The sequence below is a fragment of the Python bivittatus genome, unplaced genomic scaffold, assembly GCF_059951505.1.
Source record: "Python bivittatus isolate LINGU-HERP-01145 unplaced genomic scaffold, Pbiv_v1 ctg000530_np1212, whole genome shotgun sequence".
In the NCBI taxonomy this organism is placed as follows: Eukaryota; Metazoa; Chordata; class Lepidosauria; order Squamata; family Pythonidae; genus Python; species Python bivittatus.
This window is the reverse complement of record NW_028277085.1, coordinates 1087217-1112699: the sequence shown is the minus strand read 5'-3', so window position 1 is coordinate 1112699 and position 25483 is coordinate 1087217. Positions and strand designations below refer to the sequence as shown.

The following is a 25483-nucleotide window of genomic DNA, read 5'->3' as shown; positions in this document are numbered from 1 at the left end:
GCCAGGCCAGCATCAGGGGAAGGGCAGAGTATTGCTATGGTAGCTGCACCTGAAGAATTTCCTAACGCTGCTAGTGCCTCAGAGGCTGCCAGGATGATGATGATAATGATGATTTATTCACCTTATTTTGCTAAAGCGGTTCCATGGAATTTAAATAATGCAGCTTAATCGTAGGTGAAGGTTTGCATCTGTCTCAGGAACGGCAGAGTTTTATTCTGCTCAGAGTTGTGTTTGGGGGTGAGACCTTGGTCCCTCCACCTGCCTCTTGCAGGTGCTCTTCCTTTAAATGGGGAGAATCTCTGCTGACGGACCGTTGAGGGAGCTCCTCCAGCATGTTAAATTATGGCTTGTTAATAATGGTTTATGGAATAACCACAACTGGCCAGTTCCACACAACACTCTAAGCCAGGGTTCCTCAACCTTGGTGACTTGAAGATGTGTGGACTTCAACACCCAGAATTCCCCAGCCAGAATTCTGGGTGTTGAAGTCCACACATCTTCAAGTCGCCAAGGTTGAGGAACCCTGCTCTAAGCCACTGTTTTTCAAACTTGGCAACTTTAAGAGGTGTGGAGACTTCAACTTCCGGAATGCCCCAGCCTTCTGAATGGGAAGGAAAGACAGCTACGTGGTATTAGAAACCAGATGAAGCTGTGGGTCTTCTCTCCAACGTCTGCAGCTGAACGTTTTCAAATGAAGAGAAGGCTGTGGCCCCTTCCTTAATTGTGACTTCTTGCCCCTACAGCCTGAAAGAATTTCTCCCAAAAGAATATATCAAGCAAAGAGGAGCTGAAAAGAGAATATTCCAGGTAATTAAAAAGGGAGTCTTCTACCACAAGCTTGATATGCATCTTAATGCTCCTTTTTTGTGTGTATTTCGTGCAACCCCACATTTGCTTTGTTACAGCCTAGCATTCTGTCAAGTGTAAAGGAAGCAGGTGTTCTTCCTCTTTTTTTCTCCCTTTGGCAAACTTCCTATCCTAAATTATAATTTTGTGTGCGGTTGGAAGATTTGTTTGCTTTCCAGTGCGTTCTCTTCAAGGAAGGGGCATGTTTAATAGCTTTTGACTGCACCGTAGAAAGCAGAAAGAGAGCATCCTCGATGAGGAGGAACAAGGAGGTTTCCAATACGTAATTGCTTAGAGGTTTTGGGGGTTTGGGGTTCTGCTCAGTTCCGTGCATCATGTGATAGAACACCGAAGGCATGAAGAGGGCTAGAAATCCCTTGTGCTGCTGAGATATCTTGTTTTGACTAGATGCATCTAATGGAAACTTCTCCCATCAGATGCCCTCCAGATGTTTTGAATTATAATTTCCACCATTCTCGGTTCAGCGTGAACAGTGGGGATACTGGAAGTTACAGACTGACACATCTGGTTGGGAAACAGCTAATGAAAAGCACGGGTCTTCATCTGCTTGGTCAGGATCTGCCGCTGCAGCCTTCCCCAGTGTGATGTTTTCCAGATGTTTTCAGTCTCAATTCCCACAACACCCAGTCAACATCTGGAGGGCACAGGTCTGGCAAAGGCTGACACTGATTGAAAATGTTTAGGGTTTGGGAATTACAAAGATTCCCATTATAGCAAATTAAGGGCTATTTTTTCAAGCCATGCATGTGTTTAAGGCCCTTACTGATCTGTCCCTTGGCTCTCAAAAAAATGTTATAATTGGAAATAATTAAAATCACTAACAATTTCTATAAAACAGGACAGAGCAGGAGAGGCTAAGATACCAGCCTCAGATCACTCAAACAACTTTACTCTGGGCTTCACCACTTTTTACTAAGTGTTATGTGATTCGCCATTCAGGGAGGTTCCAGATGGCAAGGATCTTTAACATCTGGTTTGCTAATTAATTGGCATAGGGAGCACTCTCTCATCCAAGATGCAATCAACAGTCTAATCTGGTTCAGTCTAAATACAAGGTGAGCATCTCCTTGTACTGAAACCTACATTTCTTACTGGCATTGAGTGGAAAGTAAAAAGTGGTGCTATGAATGTCCAGGTCAGTGTGGAACATTCCCATTTTCTCCTCTTGATAGCAAAGACATTGGCCGCCTATATTAGTTAGTCCTGGAAGATGCCAAGTGTCAAAAATTGGATGAAGAACTCTTTCGAAAGAGCTATTGATGGAAGATGAGAGCTGTCTTTCAAGGGCTGAGAAAATTTCTTTGCGTGTGTGAATCTCACATCCCCGAAATATTGCTGGTATCTCAGAGGCTAATGAAAGCTGACATGGGCTGCAAGAGTGAAAACGCAACACCCTTGGCTGACTCCTTCTCCGATGCCAAGTTGAGAAAGGAAGTGTTGTAGGCCATGGGCGAGGATGATAGGTAATGGAGTATGGTTGAGAAGGGAAACTGAGTCATGGAACTTTGTTTTTGTATATGATAACTGCAGCGAGATTATTGTATGCACAAAGATGGACAGATTTGCATTACCCACCGTGGAGGAATGGTTGGTGAAGGTGATGGAACTTGCTGAGATGGCTGAATGGACTTCTTTGATCAGAGAAAAGACAATATCTATGTTTATGGCTGACTGGAACCCCCTTATGGGCTTTTTGCATAGAACAGAAAAAAATGAACTCATGATTTATGATTTTGATGATTAGACAGGATAGATTATAGAAAGAAGAGAGTTATGTTGCAACCACAGAGTAAGAGGTAAATTTATAATTGTACTTAAAACTGCTGTAAAGAAGATCGGAAGCCACTTCTGTGTATCTTTTTTTCTTTCTTTTCTATTTTTCTTTTCCTTTTTTTCCCCCTATCTTGCACGTTTAGTTTTCTCTTTGATTTCTTTCTTTTTCTTTTCTTTTTCTTATTTTATATTAGTTTGTAGTAATTGTTATCTTCCTTTTTAAAAATCTTTAATAAAATTATATTTAAAAGAGAGAGAGAGAGAAGGAAAACTGAGGGCCTTGGACAAGGATGATAGATTAGTGACAGAAGCTGCCCCTTGAATCTTGAAGCTAGATCTTACTGGACCGAGAACCATGCCAGGAGCTTCAGATGAGAATAGTTTTCATTCCAAGCTCTTGTGGAAGACTCAGAGGGATTGCATAGAAATGGACTAAAGAGTATAATGGGGTATATTCAGCAATGGGGTAGAAATTCTTTCCCCAAGATAAGATTCACAGGAGTGGCAGGAACAGTGAGGAATCTGCAGTCCCCTTCTTTCTCGTCATTTTCAAATGGATTATGCAGTGTCCCCAGAAGATCATAGAGATCCCATTCAGCCCTGGAGGAACTAGCTTCGTTCTAGCCTGATTTCATACCATTTCATGGCAGAAACAACTTGCAGCATCCCCTTCTGGCACCCCTGACACCAGCTTGATTGCCTTCCCCATCTTGGAAAGGTGGACCTGAAGCAGCCCCCTCTTGTCCACCTGCAGAAGCTCCAAATGTGATTTTTAGGTCCCTGAAAGATTATGTCGCTAAGTCATGTGTCTTCATCTCTTCAGAAGATCACCTTCCAAAATGCAGAAGGTGGAGGAGATGCCCAGTGTCCTCATTTCCACTCTTTCCCTCATTGCTGTGCTTTTGGAGCGTGGGTGGGGGACCTATGACTGAGAGGAACAGGATGCATGTTGATTGTGTCTAATTTTCTGAAGGGCCTTCTTATTTTTCCAGCTCTTTCCCTCTGTTTCACCTTCCTCTCCTACATTTGAAGATCAGAAATTGAGATGCTGACAAATTTCAGCTCATATCCTAGCCAAGCTAAGGCTGGTCTCTTGAGACGTACCAGGTTATGGACCTAGATAAGCAAATAAATTAAAATGTTCAGGGGCTACCCTCTTTCTAGCAGAATTTGTGCACTTCCATGAAAGATTCAGATGTTGACTCCTGCCCGATCCACAACTGTTGAGACATTTTCCTAGGAGGTTTCAGCCTTTACAAAAATAGTCCTTTCCACCACAGGAACACAAGAATTGCGGAGAGATGACAGAAATTGAGGCAAAAGTGAAATATGTTAAGTTGGCCCGATCTCTGAGGACCTATGGAGTCTCCTTTTTCCTGGTGAAGGTAGGATTTGGACTTGAATTAAATTTACTTAATTAGATTCAATTGTTGCTGCTTACAGCTTTGACAAATACGTTTCGTAAGACTCAGCCAAACAGTCTACACTTTTCCAACTCAAAAGGTTTGGAGTTGAGGGGGAGGACTGAAAGACTTTCCTTTCTTCACTTGGTCTTGGCACCAACATTTTTCCTTATGTTGATCGGTATCTTTTTTCCCCCCTTGATAGTTTGATGCCAAAAATACATGAATGATTTGACTTGGTTTGTCATCATGTGGCCAGACGTGAGAAGCTATGTGGCATTGTCATGAATCCAAATCAGAATGAGGGCAGTGTTTCCTAGCCCACACTCTGAATAGACTTAGAGAAATCATGACATTGCCAAGTCTGATTGGCTTTTTGTGACCTTGTCATAAAGCCAAATGAGAGTGAAGGAAATGCAACCCTCTTTGCTCTGATATTGAATCAGGGCAATTTGAATTTGTAGCATGAACGTGGCTGGGTCCACTGATAATTCTTAATTTCTGTTCTTGGAGCCCACTGAAAAATGAGCTAATGATGTTCTGTGTTGGCTGAAGCATTGATGTTTCATGCTTATGGGAGGTGTTCCCTCTCCTGGTTGAAAATGTGCCCTTTTCTAGAGGAGCGATGCTTTGTCGTCAGCCATTTCCTTTCAGCATTCCTTTCAAGTGAATTAACCACCCTGCAAAGGAGCGATTTATGCACAAATGGTTTTCCCAGGATGCTCTCCTGGGATGCTAAGTGCTGCAACGTAATTAGGCCGTGCTTTTTCTCACACTCAGATTACTTAGATGTCCTCCTAACAGGTGGTTTCAAACTGACACCATTGCGCACCAGAGGAAGACAACAATTCGGATAATTATTGGACTGCGGTGACATGCTGGGGTTCATTCAATTAAAAATACATATTACATTCCTTGAACTTTTTTCTTTTTTTCGGGCTGACTGAAGCAAATAGTAATTAAGTCATTTCAGGAACAGCAGTGTGAAATGTCTGGCTGTGATAAATTTATGAGGGAAGGAAAGCTGAGAATTTTAAAACCTGAACTGTTTAACGAATGCTCTGAACATGGCAACTCTGCTTTGAATGAATTAAAATAACTTGGGGGACAGAAATAAATTATAATGACAGGCATGACACTCTCTTTTTGCACTTTTTTATTTGAAGGTCAACAACATGCAATTCCTCAAAATTCAGTGGCTTGACTGTTCACCTCCAGCACCTTTGTTCCAATACAACCTAGGGCAAATGGAATCAGAGCCCGTATCCCAATTAATTTATTTTCAACTCCTACTCATTAAACATGAGCTAGAATTACACCAGATGATGCTTCTTCAGAGCTATGAGCCAAAGTGAAATGTGTGCAAAACGTGTAGGAAAGAGCACACCAGTGATCTCAGGACTCCAGCAGATGCCCGGGAAGGAAAGGCTATGCTCTTTTGGGTTAGGGGGAAGACATAGAAAGGGAGAGAGGACAGTGATCTGGAGAATCGTGTGTGATGAAGGAAAGGTGGTTGGGTGCGGGCAGTCGTGACTGGCACCTAATGCACGGAGATTCAGGACCAAGAAAAGGAAGGGCTTCTTGGCACAAGTGAAACTGTAGAATTTGCTGCTGTCCAATGTAGTAATGGACTTCAGTTTTGACAGTACGTATTAAAAGGAGGTTCATCCAGTCCACAAAGGACCAGGGTCTCACTTCCTGCTGCTCTTCATGACTGTTGACTACCTCCTTGACCACAAACTGTTGGGTGGAATTGGGTGACCACCCTCTTGGTGACCTTCTTGGATGCATCTGGTTGGCTCCTGGGGAACACAGAAGCTGCACTAGAGAGACCTTCGGCTGGATCCATCCTCGGGACTCTTCTTACGTTCTTTCAAATTCTGTTTTGTTTTGTCTTGTTTCCCTTCGCAGGAGAAAATGAAAGGAAAGAACAAACTGGTCCCTCGTTTGCTAGGAATTACCAAGGAGTCCGTGATGCGCGTGGATGAAAAGACCAAGGAGGTCTTGCAGGAATGGCCACTGACGACCGTGAAACGCTGGGCGGCCTCACCCAAAAGCTTCACACTGGTAATTCATGGTGGTGGTGGTGAGAGTGAAGCAGAGGAAAAGGTTTCCCATTTGTAAGCTGGGTGTAGCCTTGATGCAAATAGTACTATATCCTTCCCTCAGGATTTTGGCGAGTACCAAGAAAGCTACTATTCAGTACAGACCACTGAAGGGGAGCAGATCTCTCAGCTGATTGCAGGTTATATTGACATCATCCTCAAGAAGGTAAAATCTTTGGGCTTCTGTTGGAAGGGACAGCATGGTCCTCCAATCACATTTAATGTGTGTTGGAGCATCTGAGTTCAGGAAACAAAGTCAGAACGTGGCGTTAGCTAAACTCTTCATGTAATTTTGAGAGCACAGCTTAAGGCTGAGACTTCGTGCCCTCCGAGAGCCTTGGTGCAACCTCAGAGCCTCTCCAAAACAGCCACCAATGTGTGTTCATTGAATTTATTTGGTTATATTTTTTTGCCCTTGTTCTACTCCTACTTCCATTTTGGAATGCCATCCTTGAAAATTTTGAACCCTGTGGCACAACTGAACAGGGAAGCAAATTAAAAAAAATACGTTGCTCCTTGGGAAATAATTGCCCATCTGTTGACAAAACTTGGAGAGCTAGGTTATGGTTGACCTAAAAACCACTGGTTTTTTGAAATCTCTTTGATTTTCCATGGGAGTGGAAAGTGTCCTTAAGCAATTAAATGAGCTAATATCTCTCTCACCAAAAGCAAACACTTCGAGCGTTGCTGGTGTACATTCTTGGCACAGGGCTGAAGTCTCTGTCACTGAGGCAATTGGTGGCATGGTTGTAAGACGCTGGTTCAGTGTGATTCCACAGCCAGGCCAGGATCCAAGGAATTAGAGAACTAGTTTAGGGCTCCCAGGAGGGTTACATTTCTCAAGAAACAGCCCTCCCTGTCATCTTGCAAAATACTTTGGAAACCATGGAGAGTTCTGCTCTTGGAAGTCAGATGAAGTGGTCTTCTTTGGGGACAGCTGAAGTAGCTCTAGGGGGTATGCAGACAGGAGGAAGAGCAACACCCTTTAACTCTCCATTCCAGCAGCCCCCTGCCCCCAAACTGCCAAGCAGTGGCGAACGGGGGGGGGGGGGAATTGGGGTGGCAGCAAGAGGAGGCATTTTGTGCTTCTTCTCCACTGTGGCTTCCATTCCATATCTGTATCTAGGTCACTGGAAAGCAAACGAGGAGGTGAGAAGCAACACATCTCTCTTCCCAGGACTTTGCAGTCTCAAATCCCTATCCTGCCCAATTCTTACAGGCCCACCTCCTGATAGATAGGGCACGTTAGACGCTGGTTGCTGGGAATTGCTAAGCCTTTGGGCAACTGGCCACAAACCTCTCTAGCAAGCCAAAGGGCCTGTGAAGGGCACAGTGGAGCTGTAGCCTGTTGATTCAAGAGAGCCCTGGGTGTCCAGAGCCATGTGCAAAAAGGGTAGGGATTCATAAGACCCAGGAAGTGACCGAAAACCTCTTTTTGCTTTTTCTGCAGAAGCAAAGCAAAGATCGCTTTGGGCTGGAAGGAGATGAAGAATCTACAATGCTAGAAGAATCTGTCTCACCTAAAAAGTAGGTGGAAGGGGGCAGGCTTTTACTCTGGCATGTCTTTGTGGCAAAAGCCATGAGCTGTGAGCCAGCAGGTCCCTCCATGCATTAAAATCTTGCTTCTACTGAGGTTACTAGTGGCCTTTGGCAATCCTGCCTCCTGAACACCATCCATCCACACGATGGGAAGAACGATGCATGTTATTCATTTACCACTGGGTGGCCCTGAGCTGTTGCTCTAATCCAGTGGTTCTCAACCTTGGCAACTCTAAGATGTGTGGACTTCGGCTCCCAGAATTCCCCAGCCAGCCAGCCAGCCAGCCAGCCAGCTGGGAAATTCTGGGAGTTGAAGTCCACACATCTTAGAGTTGCTAAGGTTGAGAAACACTGCTCTAATCTGTTGCTGACTCCCCCCCCTTTTTTAATAATAACTTTATTAATTTTTTTTAAAAGGCACAGTAAAAACTATCAAAAACTAACAAAAACTAAAGGGGGTTGAAGCTTTAATAAAAAAGTTGAAAGAATTTGGTGCTTTGGTCGGTTTTAAAATTAATAAAAAACTAAAATGTGAACGAAAAATATGAGGATAGAAGAACAAGAAGACTGATGAACAAAACAGGTCTTAGGATGGGAAAAATATTTGGGAGTGAATCTGACAAATAGTAGTTGTATGTTGTTCAAAATAATTATGTTGACTTGGAATAAACTCCCCTCTTTTGTCATCGTCTTGTGGAACAGTGAGATCCCAGGCTGAAGGCCAGAATGCGCCTTTATTCCAATCTGACCTTCTTTTCATGAGCTCGCGAAGCTGCTCTTCTTCCCGTTTCCGAGTTCTCCCTTCTGTTTTGTAGTCTGAATCCCTCAAGTACCGGCCACCTTATGGGGTGTGTCGAATATGAAGTCCAAAAGAGGGTGCAAGCTTTTAGGGGTCCAGGAGCACTTCATCAACGAGGGGGTGAAAAGTCCAGGGGAAAAGTGGGTGTTTGTGGAACTGGGGCTGGTGCATAAGCCCTAAGTTTCCAGTCACGGAGGAAGTGCTGGACAGGAACGGAGTAGCATTCAGTTGTCCCCCATTGCTCCCCAAGGAAAGAGTCAAGGAGGGAAAGGAACTCTCTTCCCAGCCCGGTTCTGCCCTTCCCTTGGCAGGTCGACTATTTTGCAGCAGCAGTTCAACCGCACCGGAAAGGTTGAGCATGGCTCCGTGGCACTTCCAGCCGTCATGCGCTCAGGCTCCACCGGCCCAGAGACATTCAACATTGGCAGCATGCCTTCTCCGCAGCAGCAGGTCACGGTTGGGCAGATGCACAGGGCCCACATGCCCCCTTTGGTAAGCTGCCCCCGGAGCTTTTCTTCTCCCGCTCTGAGCCAGGGTGGGGCCCTTGTCTCGGAGGTCCCGCTGGGGTGTCCCTCTGCAGGGGAAGAGCTTCTGAACTTTTCTTGGCTTTCCTCAGACTTCAGCTCAGCAGGCCTTGATGGGCACCATCAACACAAGCATGCAGGCGGTCCAGCAGACGCAGGCAGATCTCACCCAAGTCGATGATCTTCCGCCTTTAGGAAATGATATGGTCAGTTGGCTCAGCGGGCTGGGCGGGGGGCAACATGAAGGCTGTCTTTCCAAAACCCAACATTGGCCTGGGGCTTCTGTTCCATCTCTGAATTCAGAGTCTCTTGGCTGCCCTTCTGTGTTTCAAAATGTCTAGCCATTTTCTGTGTCTCCTGTAGGAAAGTACTTGGTTATCAATGTGTGAATCAGCCCCTCTGGGTCTGATACAACTTCTCAGAATAATACTGAGTATTCCCAGGATGTTTCTTAGCAACCAGAGCGGACATCCAATCACATGCATGTCTGATGAAGTCCTTCCTGAGCTCAGTACCCTCCAGACGCAATTCCCAGAATTCCTCAGTCACTTGGTGATCACTAAGCATCCTGGCAGTTGTTGTCCACGTATCTGGAGGTCACCCAGGTGGAGAATGTTGACCTAGAGTTAGCAAACCTACGCGTGTCTCTAGTTAGAAGGTGTTCTGCACTCCTCTGACTATGCATTTCTGGTTTGCTTTTTTTATCCAGGCCTCCAGAGTTTGGGTTCAGAACAAAGTGGATGAATCAAAACATGAAATCCACTCTCAAGTTGATGCTATCACTGCAGGAACAGCTTCAGTTGTGAACCTTACAGCAGGTAAAGAGGCTGTCATGGTTTCCCCCCAAATGCGCACCCATTTTCTGTGACCATAATGCTCTGTAAGAATCCTATGAAGTCGGTGAGCGTAATGGGTCTCTTCCCCAAGTTCTCCTGATTGTCTTGACTCTGCTGCAGGAAACGGCCGCTGAGTTTACTTGTGTCAGTGATGCATTAAGGAATAATAACCAAATGGCTTGCGATAAACCAGAGGGTGCAACGTGTCAAAGCAGGGGAGCCTCTGAAACAGTAAAACACTCACAAAAAAAACAACCAACGATCAGGCCCCAAGAGACCAAGCGATGGCAGTGTAAAATCCTCTGTGAAAACGTTGCCAAAGTGTGGGGCTGTGCAGTGCCACTAGAAGTGGGGCATCTCCTGGTCTGCTTTGTTCGGCAGGGGACCCAGTTGACACGGATTACACAGCAGTGGGCTGTGCCATCACCACCATCTCCTCCAACCTCACGGAGATGTCCAAGGGGGTCAAGCTGCTGGCGGCCCTCATGGACGATGAAGTCGGAAGCGGGGAGGACCTGCTGAAGGCAGCTCGCACCTTGGCAGGGGCCGTCTCCAACCTACTCAAAGCAGTGGAACCCACATCGGGAGAGGTGAGGCCGTGGGGAGAAGAGCAGGGGTTCGCCCCAGTTGCCCCCTGCAAGAAGGAGATCCTGGCCCTTGTGGCCGGAGTACGCTTGGCCGCAACAAGAATCCAGCTGGATTGTCCTTGGGGAGGACTGGGCTTTGGTGGAAGGGCAACGGCTCGGAGAATTTCTCTCCCTAAGGCCGCGTGATCCCCTTTCCCACTTTTCTGACCTTCCAGCCCCGTCAGACTGTTCTGACTGCCGCCGGCAGCATCGGCCAAGCCAGCGGGGAGCTGCTCAGGCAGATTGGGGAGAACGAGACGGATGAACGGTTCCAGGTAAGGCTCCCCTGGGCTCCCTTCTCCCCTGTGGGGATTGAACCACGCTGCACCCATTTTATGGTCTCTGGACCAGCCCTCCCCCACCAGATGCATCGGACTTCCATAATTCCCAGCCAGGCTGGAAGTCCACTGCAGGTGAAGGACAGCAGGACAAGGAAGGGCAGAGTGCAAGAAATCTTCCTCATTTGATTTTGAGTGGTTCTCTCACTTAATCTGCCGCTTCACCTTTGCGTGCCAGTAAAGGAATACGTGTGAACTAAAAGCCTGTTTTCTTAGTGGAGGCACAGGCGTCCCAGCAGTAGGTCTTCCAGAGAAGGGTGCCTCCCCTCCAGATGCCGCGTTGCCATTTATTTGCACACATTAAAAAACAGTTGGTCCACTACTTCGGGTTATTTTAATTTAAAGGACTAATCCAGCCTTTCTCTGAATGCAGGAGAGCTGGGTGGGTATGGTGGGACCAGGTCTGTGCAGGACGACGCCTCCCTTGCACACTCGCATGTGGGCTGGGATTCACTGCTGACCCCTAATTTGGCAGTCTGGGCAGAGCCCTGTGGACTTTTCCTTAAGCCTGAGTGGAAGGCTGGTTTCCCAAGCTGGCAGAGCGCTTTGTGTGGACCTGATAACTAGGTGTCCCCCTAAACCTGACAGGGTGCCTTACGCAGTTAGGGTCATCACCTTCTTTTAGGGCCCTGAGCCAGTCTTGATGGATTTGAATCAGTTTAGTTACACTCTGGAATCAGGCACAAGAGCACAGAGAGCAATGGATTTCCACCATGTCAATGTATTTTCTGACCTTATATGTAGCGTTCAGTACAAAACCAAGAATGGTATTTTTAATCTTTGGGATGGAGGTAAAGAAGAAAGTTCTTGATCAGGCCAGTTGAGGACTTCCCAACACATCTGGAGGTTGGCAGGTGTTTAGATGGATCCTTTCTACCTGCAGATCTGAATCTGTTCTCGTGATTCGACCCTTTATTCCTGCCTTCCTCTTCCCCAGGATGTGTTGATGAGTCTGGCCAAAGCTGTGGCCAATGCTGCCGCCATGTTGGTGCTGAAGGCCAAGAATGTAGCTCAGGTGGCTGAGGACACAGTTCTGCAGAACAGGGTGATCGCGGCTGCAACACAGTGCGCCCTTTCCACCTCACAGCTGGTGGCTTGTGCAAAGGTACGTCCAGAGGGGTGTGGGAGAGCCATGCTGGATAAGAGGGAGGCCAGCTGAAAAGTCTGGAGTTCATTCCTTCTTGTGTTTTTATGCGTCAAGAGGGGTAGAGATGCTTTTTGTGAGCTGGGGACTGGCTTCCCTTGCTCTGTTGGGAATAAGACCGAACTTGGCCTGGGGACAGCCAGCCACCAATCCTTGTTCGGAGAATCACACAATTGTAAAGGAACCTCAGGGTGGCCGCTCAGTGCAGGATCAACCATCCAAAAAGCAACTGCAGCATTGCGGACAGGTGACCCTCCTGCCTCCAGTTCTAGTGCCGTGCTGGCTCAGCAGTTTTGAAGCTCCAGCCATTGTTTGAAGGAGAAGAGTTTAGCAAAACAGGAGGTGGTGGGGAGGGGACACTGATTTTCAAACCCCCTGCAACTCAGCCATCAATTTTGGAGTGATTTTGTGAAAGATTGTGGGGAGGTTGAGAAAGGAATGGAAGGCAGACCTCAACAATCGAGAGAGGGGAGGGGAGTTAATTGGCAGCTACTCTCGTAAAGGGCAGCTCAGCCCAGGTGGGAAGAAAGCTGGGGAGAAGCCTTTCAGATCCTTCAAAGAGACTCTGCCTTAATGAACGTGCTAATAAGGGAGGCTGGGAAATTCCTCTTGCGGTTCCCAAGATCTGTATAATACCCAGATGAGTATTAAAGATGCCTCTTTGAAGTCTGTGTAGTTCTAGCTTCCTTGATATTGCCCAGCTGTGTGGAGCTGGATAGACATCAGGACAGCTGTGGTCTGTCAGCCCAGTCTATTCACAAGTTTGTTGTGAGACTGAAAGAGCTACTGCCCTGCTATAGAAGTCAAGCAAGTCTTTGCAGACAAAAAGCTTTGTGCCTGGCCCTAATCTAACCTAGCAGGATGTCTTTGGTGCAGGTGGTGAGTCCCACCATCAGCTCTCCGGTGTGCCAGGAGCAGCTGATTGAAGCTGGGAAGCTGGTGGATCGTTCTGTGGAGAACTGTGTGCGGGCGTGCCAGGCTGCCACGGATGACACGGAACTGCTCAAGCAAGTCAGCGCAGCAGCCAGCGTGGTCAGTCAGGCCCTCAATGACCTTCTGCAGCACGTCCGCCAGTTTGCCAGTCGGGGGGAACCCATTGGGCGCTACGATCAGGCCACCGACACCATCATGTATGTCACTGAAAGCATCTTCAGTTCCATGGGGGACGCCGGTAAGCATTTGAGGAGGACAACTCTGTCCGAGGGGGTCTCTTTCTCTTTCTTCGTTGTAATGTTGCTCTGGTCCTGCTGTGCAAGGTTGTTCTCAGGGTAATTGACTGAGTTCTACACAGGGGCATCCACAGAGGGGTCGAAAAAGGCTAGATGGCAGCTCCAATCACACAGTTGAACCCCTGCTCCTTTTTTTATGTTGATGTGTTGCCCATAAAAGGGAAGGGCTTTAATATGCAATCATGGCTGTCATCTTGACATTTTTGACACCCTACCCCACTCCATCTTGAATGAGCAAGTCTTCCCCACTTTGTCATCCAGCCCATGTTGGCTACTAGATGAGTTCTTTTTTAATTGGCAGTGCCAGGAATTGAACCTGGCACCTTCTGCAGGCAAAACAGGGGCTCTGTCCTGGGCTTCAGGCCACTGAAATAAAGGCACCCATTTCTGTTGCATTTTGAAGACCTAAGTAGGTTCCTCAAGGGGTGTTCTGTCCACGCCAGCCCATGGGAACACTTCACAGAGCTTGTAGGTCATCAGTTTTAGACTAGGAGAACATCAGAAACAGACCCAGAGAGATAAAAGGGTTACTTCCTAGTGAAATGGGCGGTGACCAAATTTGAAATATGAATAAATAAATAAAATAATTTTTTCACTTCATACTGTTGCAGGTGAAATGGTGCGGCAGGCCAGGGTGTTAGCACAAGCAACTTCAGATCTTGTGAACGCCATGCGCTCAGATGCCGAGGCGGAAATCGACATGGAAAACTCTAAGAAACTTCTGGCAGCTGCCAAACTTCTGGCTGATTCCACAGCCCGGATGGTGGAAGCTGCAAAGGTACCACAAAACCCCCAAGTCCTACCAAACTCCTCCTGATTTTGGGCTCCCAGCTCCCCTCCTAAAATATTTGCTCGCCAGTGCGACTGTCAGAGAAAGAACCACTGCTAGCGGTCACTCCTTTGGGGGTACAGGATAAAGTCAGTCCCAGGGCAAACGCAGCTCCTCCGTACCGTGGAGGCTCAGATGGGCCAGACCCCCTCCGCGTTTTACCTTTGCGATTTGTGTCCGGCCAGGGAGCTGCTGCAAACCCAGACAATGAAGATCAGCAGCAGAGGCTGCGGGAAGCGGCCGAGGGGCTCCGCGTCGCTACCAACGCAGCTGCTCAGAACGCAATTAAGAAGAAGATTGTGAACAGATTGGAGGTTAGGCCAGTCTGCAAATCTCCTCTTTCTCCTTTGCTGATTTGTCTTTTCTGAACGAGGCCAAACCTTTCAGGCAGCTGCTTTCCCGTCCCCTCCGCTGGATCTGTCCCAGGGAGGAGAGCGCTTGTCTGGCCAGGCCAGGCCAGGCCAGCCCTGAGACCTTTTCAGCACCTCGCAGGGAGGCTGTTGTTGCACGTCACAGGCGGCAGCCTAACCAGCCTGAAAAACACAAGCAGATGAGTAGGCTTGCATGAGAGCAAATGTCCAGAATGATGGTGTGTTCATAAAGAGAAAGCAAACTTTCTCGCTTTTCGGGGTTTCAGAATTGAACATATTCTGCCTTCTTGGCAGTTCTCCCAAAGCCTTCCAGCCTAGTGGTTCTCTCCAGGAGAACTAGGATCTGCACATTCGCTGGTGAATCCAAATTCTCCTGAAGCTCCTTGAGCACATTCCAAGTCTGCTCCTTGGGTTCTCATTAGCTTGGGAAGAAGCTCAAGCTCCTGAGCAGGTGCAGCAGGTGAATGAAGAGGCCCCTGTTGATAACCTCTCCTCTTTTAGTCTGCCTCCTTCCAGCTGTGCTGGGATCGCCATTCCTAGCATTTCCAGCCAGCAGAGCCAAAGTGATTTGCAGCCTCAGCACATCTGGAGGGCACCTGGTGGGGAAGGCAGCTTTAGAGTTTAGTTTTTGGAAAACGGAGTATAAAAAATCCCCATCCTGCCGCTTCTTACCTGCTGGCCAGATCCATCCCTTCTCTCTTGCCTCTCCAAGACTCTTCCAGATCCTCCTTCTTCCAGGTGGCTGCCAAGCAGGCCGCAGCAGCTGCAACTCAAACCATTGCAGCCTCGCAGAACGCCGCCATTTCAAACAAGAACGCTGCAGCCCACCAGCAACTTGTCCAGAGCTGCAAGGTAAGGTCACTCAAATGGGGAAGAAGTTGGAAGAGTGAAGAGGAGCCTCCTCGTATCCATAACGTGGTCCGTCACCACCAGACTTAACTTCATGAATCCTGAAAAAACACACTATAAACAATCCCAGGCTGCCGGCAGAGAGGCCTCCTGGAATAGGCAGGTCTTCATGGCCTTCCTCAATTCCAAAAGGGTTGGAAGCTGTTCTAGTCCCAGAAATCCATTCTGGGTGAGCCGCTTTCCTTTCGGCACTCTGAGGCCCTGTTCACACAACGTGCTTGATGACTGAGTCTCGGACAGGTGGAGGCGAAGCATGTTCTGCAACCTCCAAACCAATTAAATTGCCAGCCACTCAACCCTGCCCAGACGTAACCCCAAACAGACCCAGTTTCCAGCCCATCGAGTAGCCCTTGCCACGTTACATGCACTCAGTGATAGGGATGATTGTCCGGCTGGGCAAAGGGTTGGCCTTGAGCTGCGTGTTGGAGAGCCAAACGTGCCTTCCTTCTTTCTCCTCTCGCAGAACGTGGCCGATCACATTCCGCAGCTTGTTCAAGGCGTGCGAGGGAGCCAAACGCAGGCGGAGGACTTGGGCGCCCAACTGGCCTTGATAAACTCCAGCCAGAATTTCCTTCAGGTGCGTGAGCTGGAGGGAGGACATGAGGGCGGGGAGGGGCCGTCGTTGGGAAGCGTTGCGGTTGCTCTCCTTCCCCTTTCTGCTCCATAGCCTCAGGGTTACCCCTGAAGATTTGGAGAAATGAGGGGAGAAGAATGATGCCGTGCAGTAATTATCTTCACGAGTTTTTAAACTGAGTCAGAAAATGTTCTTGACTGATCAACCTGCAAATCTTTTCTTGGAACAAATATTCAGTGGAAGTCTTCCTCTGAGGGGTAGACTATATTATGAGAGGTGTTTCCCTTCTCTCCCCCATCAGAAGAGGATTTTCTCTTCTAAAACAGGGCCTGTAATGTTTTACGTCCATGCCGATGTTCCCTGTGCCCGCTCTGCAAGACGGAAGGGCCGAATCCCATCAAGGCCGACGGTTATTCATCTTTCTTTCAACAGCCCGGGAGCAAAATGGTGGCTTCAGCCAAAGCAGCGGTTCCAACCGTGACTGACCAGGCCGCGGCCATGCAGTTGAGCCAATGTGCCAAGAATCTTGCCACCAGCCTCGCTGAGCTGAGAACGGCCTCTCAGAAGGTGGGCAGGTGCCCAGTTCCTCAAGGAGGGCAGCTGATGAGTCATCGGGGGGCACGTGCTGCAGATCCCTTCCCCATCAGACCCTGCCCCCCGCACTTGAGGAGCTTTGTGGCTGTGGTGAGAGTTGTGAAGATTTGTTTGTTCACCCGTCTTGTGCTTAGGCACACGAAGCCTGTGGCCCCATGGAGATCGACTCTGCCTTGAACACTGTCCAGACCCTCAAAAATGAATTGCAGGATGCAAAGATGGCAGCTCTCGATGGACAGTTGAAGCCTCTTCCAGGAGAAACGGTAAACTAAGGACATTGGGCAAGGCTGATATGGCTGGGCAAGAATCCTCAGCAATCATTTTGGCTCCAGTTTTTTTAAAAGTTTTTTAATTATTATTGTTTAGGAGAGCTAGTAACTAAACTAAAATGTGTTTTTGGCATTTAAATGTATCTTTCATTCCTTCCCTTTGGACAGCTCATAAGGGTGATTCCTTTTGTTGGCACGTGGCAACACACAGGCCCAAAGTGTTGTGGTCATATCAGAGGGCAAGGGTGTGTTAAGAAGGTGTAAGCTTTTTCGGTCGTTCTAACTATGTATAGCCATTTTAACTAAGAGGTTTACAAGTTTTTTTTTTGAGAGAGAGTCAGCCACGATGGAATAACTTCTGGCAAATCAGTTCCATTCAAACAACGAAATTTAACTCAGAGGAAAGATACAAAGAGGTTGCATTTTAATGGTTAAGTCCCACTGACAATGAATTAATAAAAGCCATGATTGGAAAGCAAGATGCATGGAGAAGGTGCTCTTTTCTGGGGGGGAGGGTTGAAATATTGGAGGTGCCGCCACCACCAATGCCCCTCTTGTGGGAAAGTATTCTTTGCCAGTCTCAGAGAGTGCCAGCCGTGGGCCCTTGCCACGTCTGGGTAGATAATTGGAAAGGCTCCCAACAGTGTCGTCTTTCTCCCTCAGCTCGAAAAATGCGCACAGGACTTGGGAAGCACTTCCAAAGCTGTCGGTTCCTCCATGGCCCAGCTGTTGACATGCGCAGCCCAAGGCAACGAAGATTATACAGGTACAAATGTTCTTTGCCACAGCAGCCTCCCCAACAGGCCTGAGGGTGGCCTCTGCCTCGCCCAGTCGCCTCGCCTCATGCTTTGGCCCTGTGCAGCCAACTAAAGGCTCACAAATACAAAGTAGGATTGTTAATAATTCATAGATGTGTTGCAAACCATTCCTAGATATGAATACAGAGGCCCTTCCTGTGCTTTCTAAGCAAGGGTATCGGGGGGTACAGACTCAGCAATTAGCTTTTTCAGGAAAACAATATTCTGCTGGTCTCCTGCTGTGGGCAGAGGCTAAAGGATCAGTGTTAAGCTTGGGGAGGTCTGGATCTCCCCAGGATCTCTTGCAATAAAAATACAGCAAACAATCTGATCCCAGCCGTTTCTTACACGCAGTTGGGACTTTAATAAACGTGGACGTGCGTGAAGCAGGTCTGAAGACATGTGCATGATGTGCCGTGACCCAATTTCCTCCGGACCCTACGTTTTAATAAAGTGACTCCCCCGCTGCTGAATCAGCTGTCTTCTTTTAGCCAGAAATGAATGACTCTCCAGCACAGACTGCAGTGCCCTTTGGGGGTTCCTGGCCGGTTGGCAAAAGATTCCCATATCGATTAAAATGCTTTTGTGTCAATTACGTTCCATCTTTGGTGGCTTGTCCATGGGAGATTTTGAAATCCAGCCAATAAAGCTTATTAGAATGGCTGTCCCTCTGGGGGCAGGATGAAGGCGGTGTGATCTTTCTGCATTCATTTTAAAGCTACGGTAATTGGATTAGGATGGTGCTCTCTTTTCAGCTGGCACCTAAGGACCGACGTTTGCTGTCCAGTGAGATATCACAAAGCTCCAAGGTGTTCATCAGCGCACAGGAGCTGTTTCTAAAGCAGGGAGCTAAATGGCCCCTCCGTTCTGGGAAATGCTGCCAGGCGAGGCAACTGGCTGGCAAGCGTCTGCCTGCCAGTGCATTTCTTAGAAGAGCTCCGGTTCTGCAGAAGGAGGTGGACGTGCCCTTTCAGCTTCACCTATGCCCTTGGCTGGCCCTAGAATTTCAGGGGTGATCCGGGAATCGGGCAGCCAGTCAGAACGCTCAGCTCGGAGAAAAGCCAGCGGGCTTGCAACCGCCAATCGGGGGAACGTTGGCAGAAAGGCAGAGTTGGGGAGGGCTGCTCTGGCAGCGCGTCCTTAACCCGTGGAACTCAGTCCCACGAGATGTGAGACACCTTTAAAAGAGATTGGGCAGATTCATTGAGGGCAGGAAACCAAATGCTGGGCTCGATTGGGCCTTGGCAGATCCAGCCAGGCTGACCATCTACTTGTGACTGGCGGGACCAGCCCAGGCGCCGTTCCCCACACTTCTGTGCCTTCTTCACCCAGGGGTGGCTGCCCGGGAAACCGCCCAGGCGCTGAAGACTTTGGCGCAAGCCGCGCGGGGCGTGGCCGCATCTACCGGCGACCCAGCCGGGGCCCGCGCGATGCTGGACTCTGCGTGGGATGTGATGGAAGGCTCAGCTCTGCTGATCCAAGAGGCCAAACAGGCCCTCGTGGCTCCAGGAGACGCCGAGAGCCAGCAGAGGCTGGCCCAGGTGGGTGGCAGGGCAGCTGGAATGCCGGGCAGCATCCCAAGAGGAGTGCTTTGCTTCCACTCACTCCCCCCAACTGCCGTCCACTTCAGAACCGCTCCTGGCGAGTGGAGTGGTGTGGCTGTGGCCCCTCGGACCGTCCGACTGCTGCCCAGAACTGTCCCCCCCGTTCTGTCTCCATTGCCTGTGATTTTCCCTGAATCCAGGAGCATCTGCAGGTTGTGGTCAAAAAGGTCAGGATGGCAGCCACCATGGGGTGATCAGAGCTCCACCCATACCTGTGTGTGTCGTGGCTGCCCTCTTGACTTTGTCGATCCCCCCACGCAAGCCCCCCACCTGGATCCCTCTAGTTCTCCTTCCACCTAAAACCACACTGCAGCCCCTAATCAGGTTCGCTCACCTTCCTCGCTTGCTCCTCTCCTCCCTGGTGGCCTCGGCCTTTGGGGAGCCAGGTCCTTACAGTTGCCCCGTGGTCTTGGGGTCTGATCCAACAAAGGCTTCCCTTTCTGTGGCTCACTCCCCAGAGGGCAACTTTCAGAGCCTCAGGGAGGCCGGGGGGCTTGGAGGAAGCAGTTGGCACTCATCTGATGCCTCTTGCCTTGCGGTGTGTCCGGAAAGGTGGCAAAAGCCGTGTCCCATTCCTTGAACAACTGCGTCAACTGCCTTCCTGGCCAGAAGGACGTGGACGTGGCGCTGAAGAGCATTGGCGAATCCAGCAAGAAGTTGCTTGTGGAATCGGTGAGCACGCTGTTCCTGTCCCCTTAAGTCCTCTGCCTGTCTGGGCCGGGTCTTGCAAAGGTTCATTCATTCATTCATTCATTCATTCATTCATTCATTCATTCATTCATTCATTCAAGCAACTTATACGGCCGCCCAACTGACTCATGGTCACTCCAGGCAGCTTACAGAAATAAGACCCCAAATACAAAACATACTGCACCCCCACCCCCCCAGCTCCTTTGCTGGAATAAAGCTTGGCAGTCGGGTTGGTCCTTGTATCGTTCGATGACTAACCCTAAACCGAAGGAGAAACTGCAGATCCTTTCCCTGCTTATCACCACGTATGTTTTCTGCCCACCGTTCATGGTGGCGTCGAGGGCAAGCACACGGGGGCAGGACCCTTGTGCTTCCTGACGTGCCAGTGCACAGCTACAGAGTCGTCATCCCCCTCCCGCCTTGCAGCTGCCCCCCAGTTCCAAGTCATTCCAAGAAGCGCAGAGCGAGCTCAACCAGGCGGCCGCGGACCTGAACCAGTCGGCTGGGGAGGTGGTGCACTCCACGCGGGGCCAGAGCGGGGAGCTAGCGGCCGCCTCGGGGAAGTTCAGCGAGGACTTCGACGAGTTTCTTGACGCAGGGATCGAAATGGCCGGCCAAGCTCAGGTAAGTCCGTTTCCCCCCACTGGGCAGGATGGCTGAGGCTGGTGGCAGCGGCGCTCCTCTTGGCTTGTCCTATTGGACGTGATACTGGAAAGGTGCACTCTGGGAACTTCAGTTCTTGGGAAGAGTAAAGATACGGAGGCCCCCCAGCCGAGCTCTGTTTCTAGGGGCTGTATCCATGCAGCTTTCTAAGGCATGGTATGGCAGCTGTTTGCCGTTGCTTTTTCCAGGGTGTTCTTCTGACTTCTGAATCTCATCTGCAGTTGTGAGATTTCCAAGTGGTCTCCTTTCCAAGTCCTCCTCAGGCCTAAGCCGGTTTAGCTACTAAGCCCAGCAGCCAAGTGCTGAGGCACTGGGCAGGTTAGAAAGACATGAAAGGAAGAATTAAATCAACATTCTGGGGGGGCTGTTGCATTTTCCCCTGCCCAATTGCCCGGCTCTTCCTTTCTAAACCCTTAGCAGGAAGCACACTTAAAAGTGGAGCCATCTACTCTCCTGTCCCTCTTCTTCCTGCGGGGGCATCAGCGGAGAGGAACCCTCTTTCCTGCTCCTGATTCCAGCTGTCATGAGAACGTCACCGCTCCTTGGGTGACCGAGCATCGAGCCTCACAGCATCCCATGTGGCTGAAGATGTGGGGAGTAGCCCCAGGGCTCTACAGGAGTCCCTGCGTCTCCCCACTCTGCCCTCAACCAGCAGGCTTGCCAGCGTAACCGCTCAACGCCCACTGTTCTCGTTTGCTGTCAGCATTGTCTTGAGGATAGATCCTGCCGCCAAGGGATGCGGATTAGTCCACCCATCCTTTGAGTGCAGGGTGAATGGATTCGCTGGGCAGGGCAAGCCACTGGACCAGCTGTGGTGAGCAACTGCGGGCTCTTTGTGCCAGGCAGAGATGGCACTCCACTGCTGGATTTTCCTGTGAAGGCCTGATTGTTGGAGCATTGGCTTGCTCGGCCGGGGTCCGTGCACCCAGGGGTGATCTTGTCTCTTTCTACATTGCCCTAGCCAAGCCGGTAGCATTCCCTGATGCTGCTGGAAGTAGAAATATAGGTTGGGGGCCTCCGCTCTCTGCCCAAGCAGTAAGCTCCTGTTGGGCCTTGCCTCTCTGCCTCACAGACGAAAGAGGACCAGATCCAGGTCATTGGGAACCTCAAGAACATCTCCATGGCTTCCAGCAAGCTGCTTCTGGCGGCCAAGTCTCTTTCAGTGGACCCCGGTGCTCCCAACGCCAAGAATCTCTTAGCGGCTGCTGCCAGGTGAGAGCTGCGCTTGGCCCTGGTGTGGGTGCTTGAATAACGGGGCAGAGAGTTTGCGACTGCTTGCCCCCCCACCCCACCCTGCCCCAAGGGTGTTTCATCTCTTGACTGGCCTCCATTGAGCTGAATGGAAGAGAACTAAGAAATGGGGAGAGAGGTGGACTGCAGAGGACTGTGGCTGGAGGACTGCTAGCGACGCAACTGTGTGATTTTCCTGATGGCGTTACAAGACCCCCTTTCTAGTCCTTCGTCAGCCATGGAAAGTACCGGGTGGCTTTGAGTCAGTTCTGTTCGTAGCCCAGCCTCCCTTGCAGGGCTCTTTGGGGGATGAAAGTAGAGGAGGGAGGATCTGTGCCTGGAAGGAAGGTGGGAGGAAGTGAAGGATAAATCGGTGAGCACCGCAAGTGTGGAGAGCGGGCAGGAAGGGCGCCTGGGATGGCGAGGGACTGGAAGGTGACCCTCCAAAGAGCGGTGGACGAGCTGGAGGGCTGTGCCTGGGGTCTTCAGGGTTGCCTCTTGCTTTGCACCCAGGGCGGTCACGGAGAGCATCAACCAGCTCATCACCCTGTGTACCCAACAAGCTCCTGGCCAGAAGGAGTGCGACAACGCTCTCCGGGAACTGGAGGTGCGTCCTTGGCTGGTGGCTTTACTTTTCCCGGGCCACTCTGTGGGATCTGAGGGTGGAAATGCCTGGGAAAGGAAAGGAATTTTTCTTGCAGTTGGAGGAAAGCCTTAGAAACAAAGGGAATGCCGAGCACAGGGTGCAGCTTTTCTGAAAAATATATTGTGCAAAAGCAAACGGAAGAAGGGAAACAGAGCAGTTATGATTTGATGACTGAAAAAAACTTAAATCTCCAAAATAAACACACGCACGCACACACATACGCACACACACACACGGGGGTCTGCGTGCATCTATCTCCATCCACAATCAAAACTTTTAAAGCCATAGATTCAGTGTGGATTCACCCCAAGAAGGCCTTCATCCTAACCTTCTCAAAATATGTCAGATTACAGCACCCGTAATCCCAGTGCACATGGGAGCTGTAATCCAACAGGACCTAAGGGGCTGCGTGTGCAGATGAGGCCCTCAGATGAGAATTAGGCCGAGAACTGGTGTCTCCCAGGGCAGAGATGTCAGTCAGGTCAACCACCCCTTGGCTTCAAAGCCACGAAGCGCAGGGCAAGGAGTCGCCTGGAAGGTGGGAAAGGCAGGGGACAGGAACCAGGGGCTCCAGCTGCCATGGGCGTAAGAGGGGAGCTGCACCCTTGTGCTCAGGAAGACAAGCCACGGTTCAAATGTGGCTTCATTCTAGTTTGCAGTAAAGCACCTCGTCAGATCTCTGGGAGACTCCTCACTAGTCCCACCTCGACAGCAAGGGAAGCTGGGCGGGGTCTGGGCAGAGGGATTTACTGCCTGGGCCTGATCCAGGGAGGCTGACAGCGATCAGCTGCAGGTCTAGCATCTTTCTTGCACGGCTAACTTGGGGCGGTGCTGCGTCTCCTTTCAGACCGTGAAGGAGATGCTGGAAAATCCCAGCGAGCCCGTGAGCGACCTGTCTTATTTCGACTGCATCGAAGGCGTCATGGAGAACTCCAAGGTAGCTCTCTCCCCGGGCCGGGCCTCCTGCGAAATCTGTCCGCGGAGGCTTTCTGCAGTGGGCAGCGGAACCGTGGGGGAAGAGGAGGAAGATGCGAGGGCAGGAGACGCCATTCTTTCCAGAAGCGGGGACAGGCGGGGCTGCCCTCTTCAGAGAGGTTGCCTCTTCTTCAGGAAAGGGCCTGGGAAGTCTTCTCTGGAAGAAGTCGTGAGGTTTAGCCTGGGGAGGGAGACCTAATAATGAGGAAACCAGACTCAGTGAGTGGAAATTTGGGAAGGAACCTAGGAAACGTTGGATGATAAGACCATGGTCAGCTTGGCTCCAGTGGAGCAGACTCACCTTTGCAGAGGGCAGGGGTCTCTATATGCATTCACTTATTTCTTTAATTTGTATGGCTGCCCAACTCACAGAATGACTCCGGGCAGTTTGCAAACAAATTTAGAAGGAGTCATAAAAGCAACTCATATTTAAGCAAACGCTGGATGACTGCCCATCCCAGATGCCCCGTCCTGCCTTGAACTCGGTGATCTCCATGGCATCTTCCAGTGTGATCCTCAAGGAAGAAGTTGGGTTGGATCCTCATTCTATTGACGGTGTTCGTACCACACACTGACTCCGTTTAGACAAAGACCTAGACGCTGCACAACACCAGCGCTTGATTAGTGTTAGCCTTGGCTTGCTGGTGTCATTTAGTCCGATGTGCAGACCCAGTGCTTTGGGCGAGTGTAGGATTCAGTGAATTGGGTGACATCAGAAACCCAGGTTACTCAGCAGCTAAGTGAAGAAGGAAAACACAGCCATTGTCAAAGTGTACATGCACGTTAGTTGAAGGATTGAAAAAATCAGGGAAGAGTCCGATCCAGCCTCAGTTAGACCCAAGATTTAAGCAGTGGCAGCTGCTGGGAATCAGACTGGTAGAAAAGTGGCACCAACAGTTACAGAGAAGGGTGGGCGAATCGCTCTTGCGATGGCTAAAACTGAGAACCGGTTTGTTGGAGGCAAACGTGTGAGACTGCTAGGCGTAGGAGCGACGTGCGGTCAGCTTCTGGGGCGGCGTTCTCAGCCTGGCTCTTTCCAAAGGTCCTCGGGGAAGCAATGGCCGGCATCTCCCAGAACGCCAAGACCGGCGACCTTCCCATCTTCGGGGAGTGTGTGGGTGTGGCTTCCAAGGCGCTCTGCGGTCTCACCGAAGCAGCAGCTCAGGTGGGTCTTGGCTGGCATTAAACCCAGGCGGCCTCCTGACCCTCTCCCAGCCTTGCGCGGGTGTTTTGCAGAGCGCCAGGTTATTGCTGCTGGTGGCGCTTCGGGAACCCTGCGGCTTGTTTTCCTCTCTGCTTTCATAAATGACCGCGGTCAGTCCGAGTTGGCAAGCACACAGTTGGCCTTGCAAATGCCAACCCTGCTTGAAGATAACCCAGGCGGGGACCTGAAGGCCACCTCCCAAACAGTAATTAAATACGTGGGAACTGGCATAAGGCCAGCTTTGCAAATGGGGTGTAAGTCGTGCTTTGCGTTTCCCTGGCCTTTGGTCGGGACTGGAAATCTCTCTGTCTCTAGCGTTTGTTGAAAGACGTGTAAGCCTCTTCTGCTTCTGTCCGCCGTTATTCCCCGAAAGGGACTTGGCTGAGGGGCATGTCTCCCGCTCTTTGCCGAAGGCCCCTCTGCTTGGTTGCTCCTAGGCTGCCTACCTCGTGGGCATCTCGGATCCCAACAGCCAGGCCGGTCAACAGGGCCTCGTGGATCCCATCCAGTTTGCCCGGGCCAACCAAGCCATCCAAATGGCGTGCCAGAACTTGGTGGATCCAGCCAGCAGCCCCTCCCAGGTATGCTCCCCACCCCGCAAGGTCACGGGAGCTGCAGGTCCGGGCTGGAAGGCGGTCCGAGGATGTCCCGGCATCTCCCGCGCGGGATCCTGGGCCACGCCTCTTAGACGCGCCTCGTGGCTGTGGGCAGCCCCGAAAACGCGGCCCTCCAGCGCTGCTTCCCTGAACAGCCTCTGCTGCCTAATTCTGAGGAAGACGCTCCAGCATCCTCTTCGTGTCCTCCCCTGCTGAGCCGGGCCCGCAGGTCCGCTTTGGAGAAAGGTGGTTAGGTGGTGCAAGCAGAGCAGCCGTTACGCTCGGCTGTTAGTCAGCAAAACAGAAAACGCCCTCCCCCAAAGAGGAGACCGTGAATGCACCTAAGAGG

At 50.2% G+C, this 25483-nt stretch overlaps 1 protein-coding gene across 5 annotated transcripts in view; it reads left to right on the top strand.

The window, feature by feature from the left end:
• TLN2 (talin 2) overlaps positions 1-25483 on the top strand; it is an 86286-nt gene that overhangs the window by 36991 nt on the left and 23812 nt on the right. For all 5 annotated transcript variants that reach the window (XM_088148270.1, XM_088148272.1, XM_088148269.1 and 2 more), the window contains exons 8-34: positions 744-807; positions 3921-4025; positions 5955-6110; positions 6213-6314; positions 7599-7675; positions 8798-8978; positions 9103-9216; positions 9720-9828; positions 10228-10436; positions 10649-10747; positions 11748-11915; positions 12831-13125; positions 13795-13961; positions 14198-14326; positions 15122-15235; positions 15756-15869; positions 16299-16433; positions 16595-16723; positions 17393-17495; positions 18859-19067; positions 19683-19802; positions 20247-20444; positions 21556-21695; positions 22227-22320; positions 23207-23296; positions 24377-24499; positions 24976-25119. In XM_088148270.1, coding sequence (XP_088004396.1) covers positions 744-807; positions 3921-4025; positions 5955-6110; positions 6213-6314; positions 7599-7675; positions 8798-8978; positions 9103-9216; positions 9720-9828; positions 10228-10436; positions 10649-10747; positions 11748-11915; positions 12831-13125; positions 13795-13961; positions 14198-14326; positions 15122-15235; positions 15756-15869; positions 16299-16433; positions 16595-16723; positions 17393-17495; positions 18859-19067; positions 19683-19802; positions 20247-20444; positions 21556-21695; positions 22227-22320; positions 23207-23296; positions 24377-24499; positions 24976-25119 — 3688 coding nt within the window. The remainder of the gene's footprint in view (positions 1-743; positions 808-3920; positions 4026-5954; positions 6111-6212; positions 6315-7598; positions 7676-8797; positions 8979-9102; positions 9217-9719; positions 9829-10227; positions 10437-10648; positions 10748-11747; positions 11916-12830; positions 13126-13794; positions 13962-14197; positions 14327-15121; positions 15236-15755; positions 15870-16298; positions 16434-16594; positions 16724-17392; positions 17496-18858; positions 19068-19682; positions 19803-20246; positions 20445-21555; positions 21696-22226; positions 22321-23206; positions 23297-24376; positions 24500-24975; positions 25120-25483) is intronic.